We start from the raw sequence: 22253 nt of genomic DNA on the forward strand, positions 1-22253 counted from the left end.
CTGGCGCGGGGGAGGCCCGGGAGCTCCCCCAGGCTCAGGGGAGCGGGAGTAGACTGGGGGCGGGGGAGGGGGGGCGACGGCCAAGGACAATTCGGGGCGGGGGTGTGGGCAGCCCTGATCCCAGGGGGCCGGGGGGCGGGGGCGGGGGCGGGGTGGGAAAGCAACAAAGAGCCTTTGCTAACCCGCCGTCGCCAAGCCCGCTCCCGCCCCTCGCGGCTCCCCGCAGGCCGGCGGGGTCCCGGGCCGGCGGCGCGGGGCGGGGAGCCCGGCCCCCCTGCCTCCCCTCCCCCCCCGCACCGCCCCCTCGCCCACGGGGGAAGGAGGGGAGGAAGGCGGCGCCTGCGTGCTCCTCCGCCGCGCGCCCCGCCTCCTCCCGGGCTCCTCGCGGCTATCCCGACTCTCCTCCCGCGGCTGCCGCAGCTGCCGGTTGCACACGGCCTCGGCGGCGGGCGCGGCGGGGCGCGATCCTGTGGAGCGGCGGCCGGGCGCGCGGCCCCGGCGGGCACCCCTCCGAGGGCGGCTAAAGAAGCTCCCGGGAGAGGAGGAGGTGAAGGAGGAGGAGGTGGGGGGCTGCGACGGCCGCGGGACCCACAGTCGGCGCCTCGGCCTCTCCGCCCCCTCCCCAGCTTTTCTTTCGCCCGCTCCTCTCCCGCTCCGGACCGGCGCCTCGGCTTTGTGCGAGGAGATGGTGTAGCCCTGCGGCCGCCCGAAGGAGGAGCTGGACACTTGTCTGCCAGCCCATAGCTGCGTCCCCGCCCCTGGAGGAGAGACCCCCCCCCCCCGCCCCTGCTCGGCTCGGCGCCTCCCGCGTCTCCCGGCTGCTGGGGAAGCCTCGGCGCGGCCGGCACCATGAGGTGAGGGGCGCGCGGGGCGGGGGCCGGCGGGCCATTGTGCCGCGGGAGCCGCGACCCCTCTCTCTCTCTCTCTCTCCCCCCGGACCCCGCCTTCCCTCTCCCGGCCCGGCGCGTCTCCCAGGTCTTCGGTCTCTATCTCCCCCCCTCCCCCTTTGTCCCTTCTCATTTCTCTTTCTTTCTTGTAATCCTCCCCAGCCCCTCTTATTGGGGAGGGGGGGGGCGTTCCTCTTTTCGACGTTCTCCCGTTTTTCCTCAAATGCTCCTCTTGCGCCCAGGATTTCCCTTCCTAAATTTAATGTGCTCCTGGCTCCCTCCCCCCCAGCCCTTGCGAGACAAACCTGGGAGATGGGGAGGGGTTCGAGAATCGAAGCGTGCTTGTTGCTGGGAAACAGGTATTTTTCCGTCTCTATGTAAAAATTTCGTTCACTTTTATAACAAAACTCTGGTGTTTAACTAAAAAAAAAAAGGATAAAAGTTTGAAAGACCTGAAATTTCTGTGGGGAATAAAGTGTTCTGGTAGTGGTAGGTGAAAGAGCTCAGAAAGGTGAAATTTCACGGTGGTGGGGGAAGGGAAAGAATTTATTACGTTAATATGAGGCGGGGGGAACACAGTGAAAGACTGCGATAAGTAAGTTGTTCGGGGTGTGTAAACGGGGGCGGGGGAGGGATTTGTTTGGAAAACCCTTTTCTCTTCTTCCTCTAGCAGCCTGTGTTGCATTGCAGCAGCTGCCTTTTTCCTTTTTCTCTCTAATCAATAAAACAGAAGCTAAATTATTTTTTCAGCCCCAAAGAATTGAATGTACCGTCGTAAAATGTTACTTTAATTGATACGATGAAACATATGGTGTGATATTTTTCGTGTTTGTTTCTCCAATTGTGTTAGAGAATAAACCATGATGTGGTGTGTCATTCATTGGAGATTTTTTTTCAGCCTTTCCTATGTTTTGTGTCCATAACCTTCTCTTTTCGGATTGGTGCAAGACTTCGTGAGAAATGGGACTTGGGAGACTGAAGGCTGATCCATTCTGCGTTATCATCCTTTAGGCCTTCCTTTTAGGGTAAACAATTGTGGATAAAAGTGAATTACTCCATTTCTGCCTTCTGGAAGAGATAGTCTTACAGTTCGTTTGGATTTGAATCTCCTTTGTGTTAAAAGATTAATGGCTAACCATTGCCAAGACCCTTATAGTGTAATACAGTGAGATTTGAATGATATAATCTACACATTCCTGCGTTTTGGCAAGAAAATGTCTTGTCATTGGAATTCGTTCTCAATTTAAGTAGTTCCACTTTAAACTTTTTTTTTTTTTCCTATCAAGATTGAACACTACTTTCCCATTTTGGTCTTTATATATATATATATATATATATATATATATATTTGAGATATAGCTTTCAGCTTATTGTGAATTTGAATTGTTTATCTCTGATTCAAGTTATGGAGCTTTATTTGAAGGCTTGAAAAACTGTAAGTGACCCCTTTTCCTTAGTGATTTCACAAGCAAGTTATTTTCAAGTATAGATCAGTGCAAAATGTAATTATGGCATACTTTGTAAAATATGGCTTGAAAAACTTGAGCCATGCCTTTGAACATAGTTTTTTTTTTTTTTTGAATCAAGTTATTGATGTCCTTAAAAACTATGGAACTATAGTAAAGCATTGCTAATGTTAAGTCTTGTAATAAAATATATTGCTGATTTCTGCTGTAACTTTTAATGCTTATTATAGGGGTCTTGGAGACGAGAATTTATCAAGTTTTTCCAAACTTTGGGTAAACTTCCCAACATTGAAAAATGTAAAACAATGAAAGTGAATTATTTTAAAATAAAATGATTGTATAGTTGTCAGATTCAAAGACTGAACCAAAAAAAAAAAAAAAAAAAAAACTTAAAAATTAAAGAATACTCTGAAGTTTGATCACTATTATGTATAGTTATCAACCTGTCAAAGGTAAATTATATCTTCACTTAAAAATTCCTTTTCTAATAAAAAGTAATTTGTAACTTTTAAGCTGTTTTCCTGCTCAGCTCTGTTCCTTATTAAATGTAGAAAGGGAGGAATCACACTGAAGCTTTCCAGTAGCTTAAATAAAGAACATGGTACACAGGTCTGAAAAGTTTGTTAAAGTAGTCTACAGTAATTCTTTGTAGGCTAATCGTGAATAATTTACAAGCAGAAAAAGAGGATCAGCTTTTCACTTTGGAAGGCATTGGATTATTTGGTAGGTGGTTTGTGCGACTCATATGTATTCACATTTCCTTAGATAGCTGTAAAAGCAGGATAGTCTGGTAAGGAAGTAAAAAGTGCTGGTTGCAAAAAGCTTTGGCATATTTTGGTGCGTATTTAACGGCTTTTTAGGTTATATTCATATTGATTTGGTCTCGATGCTTTCCAGTATGCTAGGACGTAAATGTTATACTATTAAATTGAGTCTCTCTAATTATAAGTAGTTCTGATGCTTTAAAGGCCATCCAGAAATAGGAGTGCATGGGTAGGAAATTTCCCCTTAAGTTGGTCATAATTCTGAAGAGGGGATGTGATAAATATGTTGCGGTTTAGGCATTTGTGATAAGATCTCGTCGAGGACTTTAGTTTCAGGAATGGCACTCTCACTGTGGTATAATGTAATAACTCCTTTGCAGAAGGGAATGGAATAATACCTTGTGCTTGGTTGGTCGGTCATGTCCAGCTTTCTGAGATCCTGTTCCTGAAGCAATCTTAATGGCATTCTACACATTTAAAAAGCTGTGTATAGAGTTACTTGTTAGTACTTTTTTAAAAAACAGATGAGAATTAAAATGAGAACATGTATTTCTTATACAAAACAGTGAGAGGGTTGAGACCTAAAAAACTGGTACTTAGTGGAACATCCAACTTTTTGTTCTATTCTTATTTTTCATTTATGTAATGATTGAAAAGTGTAAGGTGATTTGTGATAGAGGTAGGCGATTATGTGTAATATTAATATAGTATATACCTTTTAAATGATAACATTTTTGCTTAGTTGGTTAGTTACTAAAAAAAAATTTTGTTTGATAGAGGAGCTTGTCTGATATAAGATAGTTGCATGTAGCTTAGTGGCTAAGAAGAGCTCAGAAGATTTTGGATTGACATTCTTAGATCTGTATTAAATAGTCCAGGATTCCACTCACTCTTCTGTGACCTTCTCATGGAAAAAAGGTGTAGCTGAGTTGTGAGTATTCAGCCAAGTCATTTATTAGCTGGATGACCTTGAGCTGGTCACTTTATTTCACTGATCTATATTTAAAAATATGGATGCTGCCCTGGTAACTCAGACAGCAAAGCGTCTGCCTACAATGCGGGAGCCCCGGGTTCAATCCCTGGGTCGGGAAGATCCCCTGGAGAAGGAAATGGCAACCCACTCCAGTATTCATGCCTGGAAAATCCCTTGGACCAAGGAGCCTGGTGGGCTACGGTCCATGGGGTCCCAAAGAGTCGGACACAATTGAGCCACTTCACTTCCAAAATAGGGATAATTCTTTACTGGGTATTAAGGATCAAATGATAATATTGACTAGAAGACAGTGTGTATTGTGTACTTGTAGGCAATGGCACCCCACTCCAGTACTCTTGCATGGAGGAGCCTGGAAGGCTGCAGTCCATGGGGTTGCTGAGGGTCGGACAGGACTGAGCGGCTTCACTTTCACTTTTCACTTTCTTGCATTGGAGAAGGAAATGGCAACCCACTCCAGTGTTCTTGCCTGGAGAATCCCGGGGGTGACAGAGCCTGGTGGGCTGCCATCTATGGGGTCGCACAGAGTCGGACAGAACTGAAGTGACTTAGCAGCAGCAGCAGCAGCAGCAGCAGCAAACCTTAGACAGTTACATTGCTCATCTTGTTTTCGGGCTTAGTTCTGTGTCAGACTGGTTAGGTAAATCTTTTCGGTAGTTTGCTTCACCTCATCTAGTTCAAGGATGGCAAGCAGGTTATATTTTGCTTATCTACCCCCAGTTGATAGTGGCTGCCATGTTGATAAGGGCATAGCTGCTTTTCTGGGTTTTGTGAAAAAGGGCCATGATGTTTGATTGGGATGAGGGTTGTACAGAGTGGCAATGAAGTGTTTCCTGGTATGCTCCTAATTTAACCATCTGTGATCTAGTCCAGTCTTCTTTTTTTATAGGTGAGGAAACCTATCTTTGTTTCCTTTCCTTGTGTATCTTTAGTCTTTGAAATAGTTCTTGTGATTTTGTTACCTTCATTTATAGTAATGATAAATTTAATACACATTTTAAGAGTGTGGCATAGCTAAAGTTCAGAAGATCCTGGTTTTATATGTTGACTTGTTAATGGAGAAAACTAATAAATATGGAGATTATTCTATTATTTCAAGGATTGTTGTGTCAACGGTCAAGTGAGAGCCCATGAAAAGATAGTAATAGTAGTCTGTCTGTTCCCGTGGATCTTGCTTTATGCTTGTAGATTTTGAATGTGTGGCTTTCTTACAGAGATTAATTTTAGGGGCAGGAGCTAAATTTGCGTTTTTTAGAATGTCAGTGCTATGTATTTAGGCATTGTTTTGCCTTGTAGGTATTAAGGAATACATCATGAATAAGAATGTGGATTGATGAAGAAAATGTACTGGTTTTTACAGCAGTCAAGGTTTTCAGTTAGTCCAGTTGGAATAACTGAAATAACTGGCAGGCCCATTTGGCTGGTATAGAAGAAATTACTTACTCAACTGACAGCTTTGGTTACTTATCCTACACACAGCTTAAATCTGGGGTGACTGTATAACTTGTGAGATTCCCAGTCTTTTTTTTTTTTAAATGTCCCCTCCCTCTTGAACCTCCTTTGCCATCCCACCCCTCTAGGTTGTTACACAGCTCTGATTGAGTTTCCTGAGTTATATAGCGAATTTCCATTGGCTATCTACTTTACATATGGTAATAGATGTTTCCATGTTACTCTCTCCATACATCCCACCCTTTCCTCCCCCAGCCCCCACCCTTGTGCATAAATCTGTTCTCTTTGTCTAACACCCAGTCTTTATCATAAGTGTAAGAAGGGTTTGGAAAAATGTGATTTCAATTTTTCTGCAGTTGTTGGGGAGGAAAAAGATACTTCAGTTCTTCCTGTGCGCTTCTCCCCTTTCTCTGAATTGATGGATGGAAGTGAGTGGAAGTAAAAGTCAAAGAGAGAATCTGAGCTGAGGCTGTACTTCAGTGAATGCTTTCTCAAATAAAGGCTTATGAAGTTTTCTGGAATAGAAATCAGGAAGAGAATTCCTTGTCAGACCTGAGAAGTAGTCCTTGATTTATCTACGTCCCAGCTCTCTTCTGTGTTACTATGTCCTTTGCGTATTTTTTTTTGCCATTGCATTTATTACAGTGTTTTATAATGATGTGGATTTTTCTGTCCCTCTTCTCTGTAAGCTCCTTGAGAGTAGGACAGCGCTTTTATATTCAGCAAAATGTTTGGCATAAGGTGGGTGCTTATATAAATGCTTGACTTGGTGTCCTTTTCCAGAGTCTGTTCACTAACAATAAGCACCACCATGTCTGGAGCACCTAATGTTTTGTAGCTGTACTGGGTATTCTAGCATGTAAAATAGTATTCAGCATATAATAAGTGTTAATAAAGTTATTTAATTCAAATAAAACAAGCATCCTGAACACAAGAATAGGTAGAGAGCTTGTTTCTTACTCAAACACAAAGTTCTGCAGCTGCTTCTAAGCCACTTCAGTCGTGCGAACCCATAAACATGTGACCCCGTAGATGGCAACTCACCAGGCTCCCCTGTCCCTGGGATTCTCCAGGCAAGAACACTGGAGTGGGTTGCCATCGCCTTCTCCAATGCATGAAGGTGAAACTGAATTCCCTCAGTCGTGTCCGACTCTTTGTGACCCCATGGACTGCAGCCTACCAGGCTCCTCCATTCATGGGATTTTCCAGGCAAGAGTACTGGAGTGGGATGCCATTGCCTTCTCCGAACAAAGCTCAGAAGTGGCCAAAAAGAGTCAGACTCAGGTTTGTCTAACTCCAAAGCCCTTTTGGAAGATTCTGGGTTTCCTTGACTTTCTCATTAAATTCTGAATTAACAGAATGGCCATCATTCTGTTTTTTAGTTTCTTTGATCATGGGACTTGCAAATATTTTTGAGCAACAGGCTCAAAATGCATACATGTCTACTGGCTTAGCTGATTCCTACTCTGCTTAATGACTGCTTTGCAAGGCTATTGGAGTGGGTAGCCATTTCCTTCTCCAGGCGACCTTCCCGACCCAGGGATTGAACCCGGGTCTCCTGCATTGTAGGCAGACGCTTTACCGTCTGAGCCACTAGGGAAGTCATAAAGAAGTGGAACTGAAGTGGCTCAGTTGTGTCCAACTCTTTGTGACCCCATGGACTGTAGCCTACTACGCTTCTCTGTCCATGGGATTTTCCAGGCAAGACTATTGGAGTGGGTTGCCATTTCCTTCTCTGTTTGATCCTTATTAGTGCTTAAAATAACAATAATTGGATAGTTCGTGATATTCATGAAGAAAGGTGTATTAGTCAGCTCAAGGTGCCATGACAAAGTCCCATAGAGATTTATTTTCTTAAAGTTCTGGAGGCTGGCAATCTTGAGGTCAGGGTGCCAGTATGGCCAGTTCTGGTAGGACTGCCATCTTCTTGGACACTTTCTTGTCAATGTCCTCATATGGCAGAGAGACAGAGGTCTCTCCCTTTTCTTATAAGGTTGCTGATCCTTTTGGATTTGGACCCCACCCTTATGACCTCATTTAACCTTAGTGAAGTGAAGTCGCTCAGTCGTGTCCGACTCTTTGCGGCCCCATGGACACCAGTCTCCTCTGTCCATGGGATTTTCTAGGCAAGAGTACTGGAGTGGGTTGCCATTGCCTTCTCCAGGGAACTTCCCCACCCAGGGATCGAACCCAGGTCTCCCACATTGTAGACAGACGCTTTACTGTCTGAGCCAACAGGGAATTACCTACTAATGTCCTGTCTCTGAATATAGTCAAAGAGGGGATAGGGCTTCAATATATGGATTTTTCTGGGAAATAATTCAGCCCATAGCAGAACATAGCCCAGTTTTTTTGGTCAGTGGATATAGCTTTGATGGAAGAAGTAAATCTGTATAATGCTTAGGTGATTTTTAGATTGATTGGTTTTAAGTAACTCTACGTGAAGAAAGTATTTACTGATGAAATGATGAAATTGATGAAAGGAACCTCTTATATTTTCTAGAAATTTCTGTACATTTGGAAGTTTTTGTTTTATAATGACTGATAAACTTACTTTTGTTTTTTCAAATGATTCTTTTGGTATGAAACTATGCATATGGCTCAGTGCAGAGGTTGCATCAGTTCAGTTCAGTCGCTCAGTTGTGTCTGACTCTTTGTGACCCCATGGACATCAGCACACCAGGCTTCTCTGTCTGTCACCAACTCCCGGAGCCTACTCAAACTCACGTCCATCGCATTGGTGGTGCCATCCAACCATCTCATCCTCTCTCGTCCCCTTCTCCTGCCTTCAATCTTTCCCAGCATCAGGGTCTTTTCCAGTGAGTCAGTTCTTCGTGTCAGGTGGCCAAAGTGTTGCATATAAGAGGGTAAAAAGGACAGGCTTTAAAGTCAACCTGAGTTCAGAGTAGGTTATAAACCTACTTTGAGTAGATCACAATTTTTGAGATACGAATTTTTCCTATAAAATGGAGATACTTTTTTGCATTATAGAGTTGTTAAGGAAAATTAAATCAGAAATTACTTAAAACCCTGGCATAACATTTGGCATGTAAAATGGGCTTGGTGAGAGTAAATCCCCAATTCTGTGGAAGTCTGACATCTCCTAAGTTTATGTTAAGAATGTGAAAAATGATGTAAGATGGTGGAGCCGCTTTAGAAAACAAGTGCTAAACATAGAGTTACTAGATTACCCGGTAATTCCACTCCAGGGAATATGCGCAAGATAAATAAATAAGAATAGATGTCCATACAAACTCTACACAAACATTCACGGCAGCATTGCTCATAATAGCCAAAAGGAACATGGTTGGAAACATGCTAAGTGAATGGAAGTCAGACACAGAGAGCCACTTTGGTGACAGGAAGAAGATTAATAGTTGCTATGGTTTTGGGAGAGTAAAGGAGGATTGGGAAGTGAGTATGTGCAGAAGGGTTCCCCGACCCCATTCCACTGTGTGTATGTGTGTGTGTGGGTGCCGTCAGGGTGTCTGAGAATTCAGCTGAATTCTGACCCTGCCTACCTGGAGATGGAATCAGATTCCATGTGTAAAGGGCTCAGCCCCACAAGACCCACCTTCTGTTTCAGAATGTGTGTCAATCATGTCCGACACTGCGTCCCCATGCGCTGTAGCCCACCGGGCTCCTCTGTCCACAGGATTCTCCAGGCAAGAATACTGGAGTGTGTAACCATTCCCTTCTCCAGGAGATCTTCCCAACCCAGGGACCGAACCCTGGTTTTCTGCATTGCAGGTGGATTCTTTACTGACTAAGCCACCAGGGAAGCCCCTTTCCATTTCAGAGCTGAGTCGCAAGTCCAGGTTGTTACTTCTCATTGACTGGCTGTGACTCAGAGGGCCCTATAGCCCCCTCCTCAGGTGTGATTAATTTTTTAGAATGGCTTGCAGAACTCTGGGAGAAGGCAATGGCACCCCACTTCAGTACTCTTGCCTGGAAAATCCCATGGATGGAGGAGCCTGGTGGGCTGCAGTCCATGGGGTCGCTAGGAGTCAGACACAACTGGGCGACTTCACTTTCACTTTCATGCATTGGAGAAGGAAATGGCAACCCACTCCAGTGATCTTGCCTGGAGATTCCCAGGGACGGGGGAGCCTGGTGGGCTGCCGTCTCTGGGGTCGCACAGAGTCGGGCATGACTGAAGCGACTTAGCAGCAGCAGTAGAACTCTGGAAAGCTCGTTTACTCACTAGATTCCTCCTTTATTATTAAAAAAGATATTAAAGAGGATGTGCCAGATGAAGAGCTACACAGTTCCTGAACAAAGGAGCTTGTGTCCTTGTGGAACTTGGGGCATGGTACGGTGACATATGAAAGTGTTTTGGTTCCCTGATGTGAAAGCTCTCAAAAAAGAGCCTGAAAGCTATTCTTTTGGGTTTTTGTAGAGGCCTCTTCACATTGTCGTGACTGACTGAACCATTGGCCAGAGGTGGTTGATTGGACTCCCAGCCCCTCTCCTCATCTTTGGAGATAGGATGGAGCGGGTAGGGGGTGGCACTGAAAGTTCCAAAATGGTCCTTCTGGCATCAGCCCCGATCCTTGGGTGCTTCTGAGAGTTACTTCATTTACATAACCAAAAGACATCTTTATCACTCTTCTTCAGAAATTCAAGGGTTCTGGGAGCTGTGAGCCTGAAACTGTGGAGGAAGACCAAATATATATCTTAAAAATCACAATGTATATTGGGTTTCCTTCTGGGATGATGGGAGATGTTCTAGATTTAAACGATGATGATCATTGTTCAACCTTGTGAATATACTTTGTTGTTCAATCTCTCAGTCGTGTCTGACTCTTTGCAACCCCATGGACTGCAGCACACCAGGCTTCACCATCTCCTGGAGTTTGCTCAGACTCATGTCCATTGAGTTGGTGATGCCATCCAATCATGTCATCCTCTGTTGTCCCCTTCTCCTCCTGCCCTCAGTCTTTCCCAGCATCAGGATCTTTTCTGAGTCAGCTCTTTGCATCTGGTGGCCAAAGTATTGGAGGTTCAGCATTAGTCCTTCCAGTGAATATTCAGGATTAATATCCTTTAGGATGGACTGATTTGATCTCCTTGCAGTCCAAGGGACTCTCAAGAGCCTTCTCCATCACCACAGTTCAAAAGCAGCAATTCTTCTTAGACTAATGTTTTAAATTGACATCTTCATGTTTTCTAAAGAAGAGGGAATGAAGATAGAGAACCATTGGGCTTTTCTCTTTAGGAAACCAGGTAGGTGGGAGTGCTGAAGTGGAAATGTTAATTAATGGTGCCTCTGAGAGGCCTGATCAGATTTTGGAGTTCTTTATGCACAGGTAGCAGCCATCTCTCTGGTAGCTCTGTTACAACAAGGATGACTGAAGTCACTGATAGTATCAGTGAAACAAGTCCATCAGAATCTTCAGAAAGCTTTTTAATCTGGATAGTGATTTTTCTTGGGTCTGTTTACAGTAATCACAAATACCAGAGAAAGTTTTGTCTTTGGTGTCATCAACCTTGATGATATTTTTACCCTTCTAGGACATCTGGTCTTGACAAACCTATATGTCTAATGATAATGAAGTCAAAATGACTAACTGTGCTGCCCAGGTCCTCATTCCTGTCCTTTTTTGGTATCTGTTGTTACATGTGTGAGCGTGGTAGGGAAGAAGATTCATAAAGAACCTCAGACCATAAAGTGAAATAAAATGAATAGCTCGTTAGGTCAAATCTCAAGGGAATCCAAATTGCTTGTCTTACAGTGCAGTGAACTGATCTTTCTGTGCAGGTGTTGTGATATAAAATATTGGTTATATTTGAGTATCTGCTTTTGCTTTGAGAAGTCCCCTCATTTCCTCCAAATTCTTATCTCACATTAGACTAGTATTGCAAGCAAATTGTGTCGATTCTTTTTTTTTTTTTTTTTTAGCAATTAAAGGTTTATGGATCAAAAAAGTTTTCATTTCATTTGCTTTCATCTCTTTTTAGTCTCTTATTTGCTGTGGTTTAAGAAAATGAACCCAATTTATTATTACTGAAACAAAGGCTTGGTCAGTGTTTAATTACTTTTTTTATTTTCATTATAAAGCAGTACAGATTCTACATAGAGTTTAGAAGGTATGGAAAGTATAAAGATTTCAATAACTGAAATCTAAACCATCTAGAATTTTAATATTTTGATATATAGCTTTCTAGACTTCTCATAATGCATATGGCATATGTTGTGCATCCTCAGTCATGTCCAACTCTTTGCAACCCCATGGACTGTAGCCTGCCAGGCACCTCTGTCCATGGAGTTTTCTAGGCAAGAGTACTGGAGTGGGTTGCCGTTTCCGTCTTCAGGGGATCATCCCAACCTAGGGATTGGAGCCACCTCTGTTACGCCTCCTGCATTTGCAGGTGGGTTCTTTACCACTGGTGCCACCTGGAAGCCCCCATAATGCACATAAATGTGTTTGTGGGTGTATGAGTGTGTTTTAAGTAAAAGTGAGATCATACTATTTAGAAGCAAAATTATGTATTTTGTAACTGGCTGTTTTCCACATCTTGTCACTAAATAGAGATCTAAAATAATTTTAAGTTGCATGGTATTTTCACTATGCTTTGGCTGACCTTAATCTACTTAATCTCTTAAAAGTGAAAATCACTCAGTCCTGTCTGACTCTTTGTGACCCCATGGACTACACAGTCCATGGAATTCTCCAGGCCAGAATACTGGAGTGGGTAGCCTTTCCCTTCTCCAGGGGATCTTCCCAACCCAGGGATTGAACCCAGGTCTCCTGCATTGCAGGCAGATTCTTTACCAACTGAGCCACAAGGGGTAGACTTTTAGATTTTTTTGTTTTATAAAAAATACTGCTATGAACATCTTTGGGTATATATCTTTGTGCATATCATATTTTATATCTGCACATATACTTACATTTTAGGATAAATTCATAGGATTAAATTGAAGAGTATTTATTTTTCCCTTTTCTTTTACTCTTTTCTATCAGCAGGTCCTGTCAGGTCTCCCTTTGCTTCTCTCCATCTCACCAACACTGCTGAAACCCAGGCCACTGTTACTCTAACTGGAGCAGTTGGTATCTTCTCATTTCCATTCTTGTGCCCCATTCTCCATACATCAGTTAGAATGGTCTTAAAGTGGAAATCCAATACTGTTCTTTGCCTGCTAAAGCCTTCAATGTCATCTTAGTGTTCTTGGGATAAAACTCAAATTAATAATAAAACCAAAATTATTAGTAGGTGCTGCATGATCTGACTATATTCTGGTTCCTAGAATATGAGAATTTATAGGCTTCTGTGAGTATGCAATGTTTGAGTGAATAATAAATGAAATTGCCAGACCAAAGGGAATTTTCTTAGTTTTTGATACACATTACCATCACCTCACTCTAACCAACTCAAGCCATTGTCAGCATTTTTAATCTTTGCCTATCTGATAGGCAAAAAATGTTATCTCATTGTTTTAATTTGTATTTCTTTGATAATAGAGTTGAATATTTCTTCTTGTGTTTATTCGACATTTCTTTTGACAGAGTTGTCTCTGTGTCCTTTGCCTGTTTCCCCAATAGGATTTTAATTGTTCTTGTAATGATTTATAACGTCTTTAAAAGGTAACTGTTTATGGTGTAGATATTTTATGTCAGTTATCTAATGTGGTATTAGAAACTGCCTCAAAATCTAGCAAAACATGTATGAGTTGGCTGGTCAGTTCCGCTGGACTCACTTGTATCTTTTCATTTCTTAACTAGGTTTATGTGCTATGTCTTTTTGTCTCTCACTTAGTAATAGCAGCCTTCCTTGGGATTATGCCCCAGTTGCATGGTCTTAACCAAACTTCTGCCTGCATCCTCTTCCCTAATGCCTTCTTTGACAAAGTCAGGCATATGATCAAGCCCAGAGTCAGGGTGGGAGGAGACTACACACAGATGAATCAAAATCAACCATATGTATCTTTTTTTTTTTTAAAGTTCGTCTGTTTATTTATTTATGGCTGCTCTGGGTCTTCATTGCTATGTGCAGGCTTTTTCTAGTTGTGACAAGCAAGGGCTACACTGTAGTATAATGTGTGGGCTTCTCATTGCCGAGGCTTCTCTTGTTGCAGAGGACAGGCTCTCGAACTTGGCCTCAGTAGTTATGGTACACTGGCTTTCTTGCCCCAGGGCATGTGGAATCTTCCTATACCAGGGATCAAATCGTGTCTCCTGCATTGGCAGGCAGATTCTTAACCTCTGGACCACCAGGGAAGTCCAACTGTATGTATCTTATAAAGAAATTTAGCACTTACCTTTTAATTTTGCTTTGGTATAGAAGCCTTAAAGTTTCATGTCAGTTCTGTTAGTCTTTACCTTTATGGTTTCTGCCTTTGGTGTCAAGCCATTTGTTCTCAAACTAAAATGATACAGGTATTCACCTTCATTTTCTTCTGTTACTTTTGGGTTTCATTTATCTTTAAATTTAAGCCACTTGGTATTTATTTTGGTGCAAGATGGGAGCTTAGTACTTGACTAGATATCAAACATTTAGTTGTCAGCATCATTTGTTGAATAATCCATCTTTTCCCATTTATTTGAAATGTCATACTCATTGTATACTGAATTCTCATAAATACTTAGCTCTGTTTTGTTATTTGTTAACATTATTATTAATTTCATAATAATACTTATTTGACTCAGTAGTTATTTGTCTAATTTTAGGCTATTACCTCACTGTCTTAATTACTCTGATTCTATAGTATATTTTAGTATCTAGAAAGGAAAGTTACTGTTCATTTATTGTTTTTCAAAATTTTATTTGCTATTCTATTTGATACATTCCTTTAGATTAGTTTTAGAATCATCTCATCAATAAAAGCAAAAATGAAATAAAAAATTGTACTCCCAAACTTGTTGGAGTTTTAATTAGAATTGTGTTAAATTAATGGATTAACATGGCTGGGGGAATTGACCCCTTTATAATATGGAATTTTCTGTTCTTTTTTGTCTCTATGTATTCAGATTTTAAAATTTTATCTTTAGTAAAGTGTAGCAGTACTTTAGTTTATAGTTTAGGTTTGATATTGTACCTTTAAAAACTTCTATATTTAGAAATTAAAATTTCAGCTCATTTTTGTTGTAAGTATATATCTGTTCTCATTTTTCTTTGTCTTAATTTTATTTAACATATATACTTACCTTTAAACATAAAGCTTTTGATTTTGAGTTTTTCCTTCTCTAATAACTAATTTCCAATGTTGGCATTTATATTCCTCAGTTTTCTTAGATTTTGAAATGTAATAGCTAATAGTTACTGAGTACTTACTGCCTGAAATACTTCCCATATAATCATTTAATACTCTCCTTTACAACTTACAAGGTAGAAACAGTTGTTAGCCTCCTTCTGTAGGTGAGAAAGATGAGTCTCAGAGGGTTGAGGACCTCACCCGGGGTTCCCCGCTGGTGAACAGTGAACTGGGATTTCACCCCAGGCAGTCTGATCCCAGAGCCCGTGCTTTTAACCAGTATTCCAGGGTCTCTCTGTAATGATTCACTATTATGAACCGAGGTCTGTGTTTGAATTTTCCTAAATGTTGATGTGTGAGTGAATATTTTTCTTTGTGATTTCATCATGTAAGTGTTCTTTATTTTCTGAAGAACAAGGCCATGTAGAATGAATTGACCTAGAATAGGAGGAACAGTTCAGAGATAGCAGGGGTGGGGAGAAAAGGCTTTATTTGGGTTTAATCTTGAAAAAGGAAACAAAATTATGGAAACATTCATGTTATGGTTGCTACTGTGTGTTAAATTCTTAAGATGGAAGAAGAATAAATCAAGTGTTGGTTGCTTGTTTCACATAATTTTTCTTTAAAAATTGCAAGTGGTATGAAACTACACTATATAATTCATGTCATGATGGACTTTTCTAGTATGATCCTAAAGAAAGTCATTTTTGAAAAAATATTCAAGAGCTTTGTTAGCAGAGCTTTACTTATATTTTCAGATTTTTTTTGACCCTATTATCTCATCTTGGTTAGCTTTCTCCAGTTATTTGCTGATGGTATCTGTTCAAATGCTTTTAGCTCCAAGTAGCAGACTCAAAGTACTTCAACATTAAGAACATTTACCGTCGCATATAATTGAAAGTCTAGAGAAAGAGTGGGGTCCAGGCCCACTCCACTCGGTGGCTCACAAATGTCTTTGAGAACCCAGGTACATTTTGCCATCTTGAGTATCCATTTAATCTTCACGCTGGTAGCAAGCAGGGCATGGGATTTCTAGGCTTCACGTTCAGAACCACTGATTTCTTCATGGGAAGAAGGGTCATCTTTTGTTCCTTTTCCGCCTTTCTTAAGGTATAATTTACATACAGCTAAATTGTTAATCATAAGTATATCTACAGGTTGATGAATTTTTACTACATACACTCATCTGTGTAACTACCACCCAGGTCAGGATACAGAACATACTCATCACGCCATTAAGTGCCTTTAACATTCCTTCCAAGTCAGTGTCCCTCTCCAGTGTTCACTTCTGCCAGTGGCTTTGCGAGTAGTTGGAAACAGTTCTCATCATTTTTAGTAACTTTGAAGAGCCCTACATCTCTTGGAAGGCTTGCACTTCAACTTTGTCCGTGGTACTCATTGTGTTGTTTGTCGTTGAAATACCTGCCGTCATTGAGAGACTGACAGGTAAAGAAAGTGAACTGACAGAGGTTACTGTTACCTTAGGAGGAATGCTTGACAGGGTTGAATTTTATAAGTGGTTAGTTCATTCATTTTTCTGGTGTGTATATATTAGGATGATTTTGCTTTCCTGGGCAACCTGGCAAGTTATGAATCAGCAATGAATCATATTAAGACCCCAAGCCTTATTTTGTCCTGTATTACATTTTTACATATGTGTTGCTGGATATTCTAATTTATTGCAGTGGTGTATTACCCCATCCAATCTGTGATCTATGCAACAGTTAGATCTTTCTGAAATTTAGATTCATCACCTCAGTGTCATGTCTAAAACACTTCAAGGGCTTCATGTCGCTCTTAGAATTAAGACCAAACTCTTCCTTTTCATTGCTTACTTCCTGCATGAATCTTCTTGCTCTGTGATTCCAAACTTAGTAAAATGGCACAATAAGATGAATCCTCAAAAGCCAGTTATAAAAAAGTAAAAGATGTACATGGACATACCCATTCCCTTATGCTTACAGTTTAGTTGGGGTGGGGGCATTAATCAGTAGTGATAAAGAACCCGTCTGCCAATACAGAAGAACTAAGAGGTGTGGGTTCAGTCCCTGGGTTGGGAAAATTCCCTGGAAGAGAAAATGATAACCCACTCCAGTATTCTTGCCTGGAAAGTCCCATGGACAGAGGAGCCTGGTAGCTATAGTCCGTGGAATAACAAAGAGTTGGACATGACTAAAGCGACTTCACACATCGCGAAGGTAGACTTTCATCTATTTCTGTTTGATTCCTTTCTGAATAATGTCATGTGCAAATAATGTTTAAGATTTTTCTCTAGTATGTATGCCTTTTATTTATAGCAGCTTGCCAATGTTATTTTGTATTGCTTTAGTGAAGTATTTTGTTAAATCCATCTATTATTTTGTTCAAAGTATCTACTTTAAGGGAAATTCCTCTGTCATCTTTTTATATTCCTCGGGATATGGAAGCTTTTCAAGGTGTTTTCATTTTAGAAGGAGATAGGCAGGTCTAATAGAATCATCATTGGCTTCAAAGACGTTTTACTTTTTACCGACTTCGAGACTTTGGCTGTCCCCAATCTCAATTTCTGTCTCTGCCATATGGAGTTAATAATCCATTGCCTTGTTTAGTGGTTTGGCTTAGTGCATTTAGAAAATTTATGGATTTAGTGTATTCTTGTACACTTGATTTAGTGTATTGTTTTCTTTGTGTTGTACCATAACCTTTTTTAAAAAATAAAATTTGAGCTGCTGAATGTTCTTTTGCCATTTTCTTTAACTTTTTTTTTTTTTTAATTAATTTTTGGCTGCACTGGGTCTTTTTAAAAAAATTTATTTTAATTGGAGGCTAATTACTTTACAATATCATGGTGGTTTTTGCCATACATTGACTTGAATCAGCCACAGTTGTATATGTGTCCCCCTGTCCCAACCCCCCTCCCCCGCCTCCCCACCCCATCCCTCTGGATTGTCCCAGTGCACCAACTTCTAGTGCCCTGTTTCATGCACTGAACTTGGGCTGGTCATCTGTTTCACATAATATAAATGTTTCAATGCTATTGTCTCAAATCATCCCACCCTCGCCTTCTCCCACAGAGTCCAAAAGTCTGTTGTTTACATCTGTGTCTCTTATGCTGTCTCGCATATAGGGTCGTCATTAACCATCTTTCTAAATTCCATATGTATGCGTTAATATACTGTACTGGTGTTTTTCTTTCCAACTTACTTCACTCTGTATAATAGGCTGCAGTTTCATCCACCTCTTTAGAACTGACTCACATGCGTTCTTTTTAATAGCTGGGTAATATTCCATTGTGTATATGTACCACAATTTTCTTATCCATTTGTCTGCTGATGGACATCTTGGTTGCTTCCATGTCCTAGCTATTGTAAACATGCACTGGTCCCTGAGGCTTTCTCTAGTTGTGGTAAGCAGGGGCTACTCTGGTTGCTGCGCTCAGGTTTCTCATTGTGGTTTCTTTTCTTGTTGCAGAACATGGGCTCTGGGGCTCATGGGCTCAATAGTTGTGGCACACGAGCTTAGTTGCTCTGTGGCATGTGGGATCTTCCTGAATCAGGGATCAAACCTGTGTCCCCCTGCATTGGCAGGCAGATTCTTAACTACTGGACCACCAGAGAAGTCTGTTTTTAAGAATTATTTGTTTGGCTCCATTGGGTTTAGAGTGTGGGCTCTAGAGTGCACTGGCTCAGTAGTTGTGGCATGGCATGTAGGATCCTAGTTCCTCGACCAGGGGTTGAACCCACATCCACTACATTGGCACATCCACTGTGCCACCAAGAAGGTCCCTTTAACTTTTAGTATGAAAGACTTCTGATTTTAGGCACTCTAAAAGCAAGGAGCTAGTTAAAGTCTTAGAGAATGTGTATTTTAAAGTGTTTTAAGCTTTCTTAAGGTGAATTTTTGAAAAACAGACCCCCTGAACTGTGGAACTGTTACTTGCATCATTGGAAGCAAGCCTCATTTCTCCCCCAGTGGCCACTCTAACCTTCCCTCCATATGCTTGGTCCATACTGGGCCAGCTATTCTTCCCAAACTTTCTCTGAAGAAACTTTCACTTGCACTCTGCAGCACACAGCTGTCTCAACCTGGCATTCAGGGTCCTCTGCAAAACATTCCAGCTGTGCCTGTCCATACTCATTATGTGAATTCATTTCACAGTGGTCTGCTTTTTGTTTCCCAAAGGTTCTGGTGGAATTTTGGTCTCATTACCTTTGTTCTATCTTCTGGAGAGCTGCCTTCTCTGTGCTTACTCAGTCTCACTCTTGCTTCAGTTTCCTCTGCTAGTTTATATCTTTTAGTGATCACTCCTGGCTGAGTCTTTCTTATTGAACTCAGATCATCTGTTGACCATTCAGCTTGTTTGGTACTTCAGACCTAAAATTTTCCTTCAAAAATCAAGTGTGGGCTCCTTTTACTCCTGGTACATTTCCATAAGCACTTTATAGCATGCTGGGCACAATCAGGGACTTCTGTAACTTAAAAAAATACATATATATAAAAACCAAACTCATGATTATTGATTGTTTTAGTCCTTCTCATTTTAATTCGCTAGATAAATCATCTATTTTCAAAGGTATTAGGGTACTTTGAGCAACTTAATATTGAACAGTGTATTTTTATAAAGTTAAGTAGGTTTGGGTGAGTAATGCTAATGGTTTTTGGATAAAACAATATAATATGTACTTGAAACTATTAAGGACCAACACAAGTTGTATGTATGTGTATCTATTTGTTTTCCTAGCTGGAAACCTTATGTAAATAAGTATTCTATCACCCAATCAGCAGTCCTGTTTCTCTTTAACAGATTAACTGTTGCATTTCTTTCTGAGTCTGTAAAAAGTATTAAATTAGAAACTAATTCAATAAGGTTTTAATACAGATCATGGGTACAGTGATGAAGTAGACAGTTTATTTTTTGTGACTGCCAGATCTCCTCTTTCCCTCATTTTCCTAAATGCTTCCGTAATTTCTGTATCAGTCAAGATTCTCTAGAGAAATCGAACCAATATTTATTTATTCATTCATTTAAAGGAATTGACTTACATGACTGTGGGCTGATTAGAAGGAAATTTGTAAGGCAAACTGGCACACTGGAAATTCAGACAAGAGTTGATTTTGCGTCTTGAGTCTGGAATTTGTAGGGCAAGCCGGTAGTATCGAAACTCAGTTTTTATGTCACAGTCTTGATGCAGAATTCTTTCCTTTCCTCTTCTAGCTTCTGGTGTTTGTTGGCAGTTCTTGGAATTTCTCGGTTTAGAGTGCCTTACTCTAATCTCTGCTTCTGTTGTCATAAGTCTGTATTTTCTGCGTGTGTCTGTCTTCTCATGGCATTTTTCTCTTTTAAGGAGACCAGTCATACTGGATTAAGGGCCCAGATTACTCCAATGTGATCTCATCTTAACTAATTATATCTGCCATGATTCTGTGGTTCCAAGTATCACCTTCTGTGTTACTGGGAGTTAGTTCAACATCAGCTTTTGCCTTAGTCTCCCATTTGGGTATGGACCAAGACTTTGGTCTCACCATCTCTCACTTTAGTCAGCTGAACAGAGGAGGATACGTGTACACATATAATAAATATAAATACATGCAAAATATCCACAATGAAATTGTTAGAAGTAATGAATGAATTCAGTAAAATTGCAGGGTACAAGATTAATGCCCCCAAGTCAGTTGTTTCTGTACACCAGCAGTGAGCAATATGAGCAGGAAATTAAGAAAGGAGTTCCATTTACAGTAGTATCTAAAAGACTAAAATACCTCAGAATAAATTTAACCAGTGAAATGGAATTTAACAAAATATTGCTGAAAAAATTAAGACCTAAGTAAATGAAAACAACTTCTGTGTTCATGGATTGAAAGACTTAATATTTTTAAGATGATAGTACTATCCAGAATGATCTACAGATTCAGGCAATCCCTGTCAAAACCCCAGTGATCTATTAAAAATTTTTTTTTATGTATCTGTTTGACTGTGTCTGGTCTTTGTGGCATGGGAGAATCTTTCATTGTGGCACATGGACTCTCTAGTTGTGTCACGAACGGGGGCTTCAGTAGTTTTGGCACTTAAGCTTAGTTATCTGGTGGCATGTAGAATCTTAGTTCCCTGACCAGGGATTGAACCTGCATCCCCTGCATTGCAAGGCAGGTACTTACCCACTGGACCATCAGGGAAGCCCCCTAATGGTGTATTTTTGCAGAAATAGAAAAACTCATCCTAAGGTTTGTATGGCATTTCAAGGGACCTGGAATAGCCAGAGCACTCTTGAAAAGGAACAAACTTGGAGGACTCATATTTCCTGATATCAAAACTTACTCCAAAGCTACAGTAATCTAAACAGCGTGGTGCTGCCATAAATATAGCCCTATAGAACAGAATAGAGTGCCCAGAGGCAAACTCATGTTTACAGTCAATTGATTTTTGATTTTATTTTAAAAATTAAAAAAAAAATTTTTTTTTTGGCTGTGTAGCGAGGCTTGTGGGATCTTAGTTCCCTGACTAGGGATCAAACCCAGGCCCCCTGCATTGGGAGTGTGGAGTATTAGCCCCTGGATTAACGGGGAAATCCATCGATTTTTGACAGGGGTGCCAAGATTGTTTAATGGGAAGAGGATAATCTTTTCAACACGTTACTGAGAAAACTGGATATTCTTAGTTCTTTTGAAAGAGTTTGGGATTTTTCTCTACAGTATGAATGCCTTGGTGTTATTGATATTTGGGCTCAGAATTCTGTGTTGTGGGCGCTGTCCTGTGCATTGAAGGGTGTTTAGTAGTACTCCTGCCTCTACCCACTAGATACCTGTAGCTCACCCCTAGTGGAAATTTCCTCCTAGTGGAATTTTGGATGGGGGAAAAATCGCCCCAGTTGAGAACTACTGCTATGAATTCTGAAATGTCAGGAATTATCGTATAACTTTTAAATATTAAAAAAATATGTTCTGTGTATTTTAAAACATTTAATTTTTTTTTTTTTTCCTTGCTGTGCCATGTGGCTTGTGGGATCTTCTTAGTTCCCTGACTAGGGATTAAACCCATGTCCTCTGCAGTGAAAGCACAGAGTCCGAACCACTGGACCACCAAGGAATTAATTCCCTTAAATGTTTTATGTTTAAGTGAAAAAAGGTGACTCCTGTTTTGTTTCCTACTTTGATTCCCAAAGATTTATATCTGGTTACTTAAACTTTAGTCTGGTAACCCAGCCACAGAGTATAAAGTGTTTCAAAACAGAAAAATGTGTTCTGCAAATCAGTCAATTTAAGTCTGTCTGTAAGTTAGAAACTACCTGAAGATGAAAAAAATCAGCCTTTGAATTTTAACATAGGTGAAAAGGAGAAAAAAAAAAAACCACTTTGGAAGAAATTGTTATACCTCTTCATAATTAGTTCAATATTAGTGTTTAAAACAAACTTAACTCATTGTTTTTAAAGAAAATTTCATGATTAACTTTTGTGTCCCTAAAACCTGATAAATTTTCCTCACTGATCCAGAGGCCCAGTAACTGGAAACCCATCACGTAC

The 22253-nt window shown here is 40.8% G+C and overlaps 1 protein-coding gene across 19 annotated transcripts in view; it reads left to right on the plus strand.

Annotated features, from left to right (window-relative positions):
* Positions 1 to 416: 416 nt before the first annotated feature.
* The window catches only part of ENAH (ENAH actin regulator), a 157721-nt gene continuing 135884 nt past the window's right edge, over positions 417 to 22253 (plus strand). For 10 of the 19 annotated variants that reach the window (XM_086345117.1, XM_086345129.1, XM_086345133.1 and 7 more), the window contains exon 1: positions 417 to 854. In XM_086345117.1, the coding sequence (XP_086201243.1) occupies positions 850 to 854 (5 nt within the window). In that variant the 5' untranslated portion in view covers positions 417 to 849. Of the gene's footprint in view, positions 855 to 902; positions 1247 to 22253 lie in introns of those variants that run through there. The other 9 variants (XM_086345118.1, XM_086345122.1, XM_086345130.1 and 6 more) reach the window with 5 other exon arrangements.

This window comes from Bos grunniens, chromosome 16 (genome assembly GCF_055505025.1).
Source record: "Bos grunniens cultivar Pamir isolate PY7600 chromosome 16, Bosgru_T2T1.0, whole genome shotgun sequence".
NCBI lineage: Eukaryota > Metazoa > Chordata > Mammalia > Artiodactyla > Bovidae > Bos > Bos grunniens.